We start from the raw sequence: 6581 nt of genomic DNA on the forward strand, positions 1-6581 counted from the left end.
TATATGTTCCAAATATTTTCCAAAACCATTTAGAGCTAGGACCATAATTGACGAAGCAGGTTTTCCAAAGTACAGGCGGCTTGATAATGGCAGAACAAAAAGAAAGAAGAATATCATCCTTCATAATTCCTACATTGTTCCATACAACCCATCACTTTTATTAAAGTATGGATGTCACACTAATGTTGAGAATACTTGCCAGACATTTGCAATCAAATACCTCTTCAAATATGTTCACAAGGGCAATAATCAAGTTACTGCTTCTTTTTACCAGACTTCAGAAGATGGTAACATTGTCCCAGTTGTTGATGAGATTCAAAACTATTATGATTATATATCTTTGTGTGAAGCAGCTTGGAGATTATTTGGCTATAATATATAAGTTAAGGAACCTGCTATTATTAGACTTTCCTTTCACTTACCTGAAGAGAATCCTATTGTTTTTTCTTACTCGGAGAACATGGAGGATGTAATTAGGCACACAAATGGAAAGCTCACAAAACTATAAGCATGGATGCTTGCAAATAGGCAATATCCTTATGCTAGATCACTGACATATACTTAATTTCCTATAAATTTTGTTTGGAAGGATGATATTTTAATGTGGTTTCTAGAAAACAAGAATTCTCTATTGGGAGGTTAACTCATGTTCCACGTATGAATTCTGAGAATCACTACTAGTGTCTACTATTTAATATTCAAAACGGATACAGAAGTTTTAGTGATTTATGTACTGTTGAAGTTGTTGTATAAAGCACATACAAAGAGGCATGTTATGCACTTGGACTACTACAAGACGACAAAGAATTTATTGATGCTATAATTGAAGCAAGCACATGGTTATCTGCTAATTATGTTCGTGATCTCTTTGTTGTTTTACTCATATCTAATAATATTTCATGCCCAGAATTAGTATGGAAAAAATGTTCAATCAATTTTCTGAAAATATTTTGTCTTCTCAACGCCAATTTCATCGATCTCCATGTATTATTTCATCGATCTCCAAGTAAATACATGGCAATGTTTATTTTTGTATATATTTATTATGTTGTTTAAATCAATTACTATCAGGAGCTTACTTTATTATGTCTATTTTAGATATGTAGTTAACTGATGAACAAATAGCGAACTTAACTCTAGCTAGGATTGAAGAGTGTAACACCCTAACTTTTAGCACATTATGATCGCACTAAAAGTTCAGGCGCTACCTACCTCTAATCCTTTAATGACATACTATATTTATTTAATATTGAGCCTTCGCGAATATAAACCGAATCTTTAATTTAAGAAATCATAAAGTTTTTACTTTAAATCTTTTAATCACACAATTATATATGCACATAATATTAAATACATAGTCTTATTTACAATTTCTCAAATACAAGTCCTACCACTCTAAAAATCAAAACAGTAATTATCGAGGGGAAAAATCTAATAACTAAAACAAATTCATAAAGTACAATCATACATAATAAACTTGTGGTTTAAATGCGACTTCGCGCCAAAGCTTCCTGAACCTGTGACTGAAAAGAAAATCTGTAGAGAGTGAGAACATCTTCCTCACAGGTTCTCAGTAGGAAAGGGAATACCATCAAAATAAAGAAATACTTGCAAATAAAATTAATTTCATTACAGAAACCGTTTATCCTTAAAATAACCTTTTGGAAAAGCTTTGCGAAAAAACTTACTTTGAACAGTCGTAAAGAAACTCCTTTAGTTTACAAATCAGTAAGATGAATAGTTTAAAGAAATGAAAAGGACCAAAGACGTGCCTAAAGGCTTTCTACCCAACTTACATCGCTCTTCCCTATCCAACATATACATAAATTGGAGTAATAAGGCAACACCTAGTCCATCCCGTTTCAACCTCCATCACCACATATCAGAAACCACCCTCATCACGCCTCCACCAAAAAGGGTCTCTCATATAAACATACACATACAAGGCAAACAAAGAAATCACAGGTAGGATTCAGGTACAACAAGTAAAACAAGTAGTAGATAAACATGGCTAAACAATTAGGCAAACCAAACCAAATGCAGACTCAATCAAAACATACAAATACATATGATGCATGACTGTCCTATGGCTGATGATATCATCTGTTGGTTATATAGCCAACCCGAGATGTCTTGGTAGCTAACCATTGGACAGTCCCTCTGTGCGCGCATCCTCAAGCTAAAAAATATTCATGGAAAAAAATCCAAGCTCAAATTAATATATATGCATGCCCATGGGGGAACTCCGGGAGTAAAGTACCCGATCTCATCTTACGACAAAAGATCAACAGAGTATCGAGTCTCAACCTGGAGCAAGTGGTGGTAAGTCACTGCGTCTACCCAGGAAAACTCGTGTCTCAAATAATTCAAATTCATCACTATTCTCATTACCACTATCATCATCTCATTCAATATAATCTCAATATTTACTTATCTCAACTTCAATCATAACTCTCAACATACTCATCAACAACTGTGCCAAAATCCTACTCCTGCCCTTTATCATTTACCGTGTGAGGCTTGGACCATTACATACAACTTGTGGGTATGAGGTCTCTAAATACGACACTCTAGACTCGAAGTCAAGGTTGTGTACTAACTCAAAATAAAACATAATCTTTCATAGCTAACAACAATCTAACTCAATAAGGCATAACTTCTTCAGTCTCATTAAATCATTTCTCTTATTAGTCACTTTATATATATAGACAAGCCAAACGTCTCTAAATCCTCAATTTTAATATAATACTCCCAAAGTCCGCAATCATTATCACAAGAATTCTTATAAATCAAAACTCAACTACATCCTTTCCCAAGTATCACTTTTTCCTTCAAGTCCATCATCTAACTCCATTAACATTATTTTCTCTCACACTTCCTAAACCCGAACCCATAGTTTGATAAAGTAATTTGCCTTTTTAAAATTTCAATTAATTAATTAAATCTCTTTTCGTCGTTATTTAAAATTAGGCAAGTTAAATCATAAACCGTTTTCACAAATTGAAATCTTGGAACTTATTTCTCGTTTAAACCAAATTTCCAAAACTCTTTAAATTTTTTACGAAAATTTCGGCAAAACCTCCCCTAAAAATTGGAGGTTACCACCCTTCACAGTTTCCCTCTTTTTAACCTCAACACAACAAAACCAGCCTTTCAATTTAAGGTTTCCAAATCCGTCATTCAAAATTGATCATTATCGATTTCAATCAAAGAAAACCAAAATTCAACATATTCAATCCATTTCTCCAGAAATTCAGAAATCAACTAATTCAACCACAAACACAACCTTTCAATCACAGTAGAAAATTATTTAATTCATAGACATTCATTTATTTGCATTAATCTACTAAACTTATCAGGTATTTAAAGCCCAAAATATTTTTTATTTTTAAAACAATCCCCTACCTCAAGGAATCAAGCCCGCAACGATTTTAACACTATAATTCCATTTTTCCTCGACCCGCAACAGCGGCGGCTGCATCCATAGCTCTGTTTACCTCTGCAACAACACAAACAACTTTTATTTCAACCATGCAATTACCAAAACTCGACCCTAGAACGTTAACATCGTAAAATTCTTAATTACAGATAACCAGAACGATAGCAATGATAGTTTTAGAACAGGGTTAACTTACTGCAACAAAAGAACGAAGCAGCAGCCTACGAACTGACTCAACAGCAGCTCTGACAGCAGCCAAAAGCTCCGGTAGTTCAGCAGCAACCTTAATTTTGACATGCAATCATCGGAACTCAACCCTACGATACCAAAATCTCAACATCTTTAACAAATTAACAGAAAACTAAATTTTGAGGGTTCCGAAAAAGAGAAATTACCGTGCTCAGGAAGAACACCGGGACAGAGCAGCGGTAACTCTGATGGTGGCGCTGACAGTGATGGCTCCCTCCGGTGACTACCCAACAGCAGTGGCAGCGGCAGTGAGCTTCAGCGGTGACGGTCTCAGTTTTGATGGCAACAGCTCACGGAGACAGGGACGCTCCTCCGCGACAGCAACGACGGCGCTAGCGCAGACTCCACGAATGGCGACGAGCCTCCACGGACCCCCTCTCTTTCCGTCGCATCTCCCTTCCGCGACGGCGTAGCTAGCAGCAATGAGGACGAACGGCGTGGGTGACGGGTTCGGCGGCGACCAGCTGGCGGTGGCTCCTTCACTCTCCTCTCCTCCCTTTCTCCCTTCACTTCCCTCTCCTTCTCTTCCCGTTTCTCTCTTCCCGTTTCTCTGTGTGTGTGTGTCTATATTTTTGGGAAGGGAATGGCTGAATGGCGGTAGGGTAAAGGGGTTAGGGTTTTTAATTTGGGAATTTTGGGTCTTATAAAGAGAAGATGCAAGCGAATGACAGATCTCTTAGGCTATGTTTGGTTAGAAGGAAAGAAATAAAGAGGAAAGAAATAGAAAAGAAAGAAAGGAAAGAGAAAAAATTGAGTGGATTTTTATTTTCTTTAGACGTGTTTGGATGAAAGGAAAATAAGAAGGAAAGAAATAGTATAAAGAGATAATTTTACCCTTATATTATAAAATATATTGAAAAAAGTAAAGGGGTAATATTGGAAGTAGAGAGAGAGAGAATCAATTTTCTCTCCATTTTCTCTCCATTGTTGGAAGAAAAAAAAATAGTGGACCCCACCAATATTTTTCCATCCATTTTCCTTCCTCTCCCATTTCTCTCCTCAATCAAACAAGGAAAAATAACTATTTTCCTTCTAATTTCTTTCCCTTCCTTTTCCTTCCTCCCATTTTCACCTCAAACAAACATAGCATTAAAGAGTTTAATAACATGCCATATCCATCTGACGAAGTCATTGATGGTCTTGATGACCACTTCATGATGGATGAGTTAAACTTTAATTGGATATCTCTTAAACTCAAGCTTCAAAGATGCTTACAAACCATAACAGATGAACAAAAAATGCATTTGATAAGATTTTAAATGTTGTTAATAGTGGAGTTGATGGGTACTTCTTCGTGTGTGGTTATGGTGGTACTAGAAAGACTTTCCTATGGAGAACTCTTTCTGCTACTTTTAGAAGCAGTGGTCAAATTGTCCTCAATATTGCTTCCAGTGGTATTACTATTCATTTTGAATTTAAGATTCCATTCAGCATAAATGAGGACTCTATATGCCACATAAAACAAAGATCCTCACTAGCTAGATTGGTTTGTAAGGTCAAGCTTATTATATGGGATGAGACACCTATGTTGAAAAAGCATTGCTTTGAAGCTCTTGACAAATGTTTTAAAGATATTTTGTGCAATGAATCTTATTTTAATCCTAATTTACCCTTTGGCAGTAAAGTTGCTATATTAGGAGGTGATTTCAGATAAATTCTACCTGTAATACCAATGGGCTCGCACTATAACATTGTACAATCTTCAATAAATTCATCGTATCTCTAGCCATCTTGCAAAGTTATTTGGCTAAGAACAAACATGAGACTTATAGAGGGAGGTAGCTTACCTGAAGATGAGAAATTAAAGTATTTTTCACAATGGCTAATAATCAAAATTGGAGAAGGGTTGGGCGATAATTCAACTGATAGTGAATCTGAGGTTATTATTCTCGAAGAAATACTCATTGATAATAACACCAATGGTTTTGCAAAATTAGTAAGCTTTGTTTATCCGGACTTATTACTTAATATCAATAATTCTATATATTTCAAGGAGCGCACAATCCTTGCTCCAACACTTGAGGTTGTGCACGATGTAAACAATATAATGATGGGTTATCTTACTGGAGAAGAAAAGGTTTACATTAGTTCCGACTCATTATACATTGAAGAAGGAAACATGGAATCTGAATTGGATACCATCACCACTAATGTGTTGAACTCAATTAATTATTCTGGATTACCTACCCACCAATTTAAACTCAAAATAGGTGTACCTGTTATGCTATTACGAAACATTGATCAATCTAAGGACCTTTACAATGGAACTAAATTGTAAGTAAGACGATTAAGTAATCATGTTATTAAATGCATTATATTGACATGTGACACAGCTGGCCAAGTTGTTCTCATTTTTAGGATGAGCATAATTTCAAATAATGAGACACTTCCATTTAAGTTTAAATAGAGGCAATTTTTTTTTTATTGTGTCCTTTACTATGATAATTAACAAATCGAAGGTCAAACACTTTATATGGTTGAACTTTTTCTGTCAAGATCGGTATTTACATAGACAATTATATGTTACATTATCAATGGTGATGAAATCGATAGATGAGTTAAGAGTATTAATACAGAACAATAGTTCAATCTCCAATAAGTGTACTTTAAATATTGTATATAAAGAGATATTTAATAATGTATGAAATTATTTTAACACAACTCTCAAAAAATTATGCGTTGATTTGAGATCTATAAAGCATCATATATTTTTTAGATGGTCTAAATTAATACGCCAAATTTTTAGTTTATTAAAAGACTACAGTAATATAATATGAAGCTTGAAATATATTAGAAAATATTAATTTATCAGTAATTCTATTGTTTATTAGGCAAATATAACATACATAATATTTATTTTTTCATCATGTACTGTCTCTATATAGCATTCCAA

General features: G+C 34.6%; 1 protein-coding gene and 1 long non-coding RNA gene across 2 annotated transcripts; one reads left to right on the forward strand and one right to left on the reverse strand.

The window, feature by feature from the left end:
- On the reverse strand, positions 1489-3758 carry LOC110264494. The gene is made up of 3 exons (XR_002350674.1): positions 3636-3758; positions 3406-3475; positions 1489-1536 (listed from the first exon to the last, which is right to left on the reverse strand). It is a non-coding gene; the product is annotated as an uncharacterized LOC110264494 (long non-coding RNA).
- On the forward strand, positions 5448-5966 carry LOC107606825. Its single transcript, XM_016308840.1, has one exon. It carries the CDS (start codon positions 5448-5450, stop codon positions 5964-5966), a length of 519 nt encoding a protein of 172 aa, XP_016164326.1.

The sequence above is a fragment of the Arachis ipaensis genome, chromosome B07, assembly GCF_000816755.2.
Source record: "Arachis ipaensis cultivar K30076 chromosome B07, Araip1.1, whole genome shotgun sequence".
NCBI lineage: Eukaryota > Viridiplantae > Streptophyta > Magnoliopsida > Fabales > Fabaceae > Arachis > Arachis ipaensis.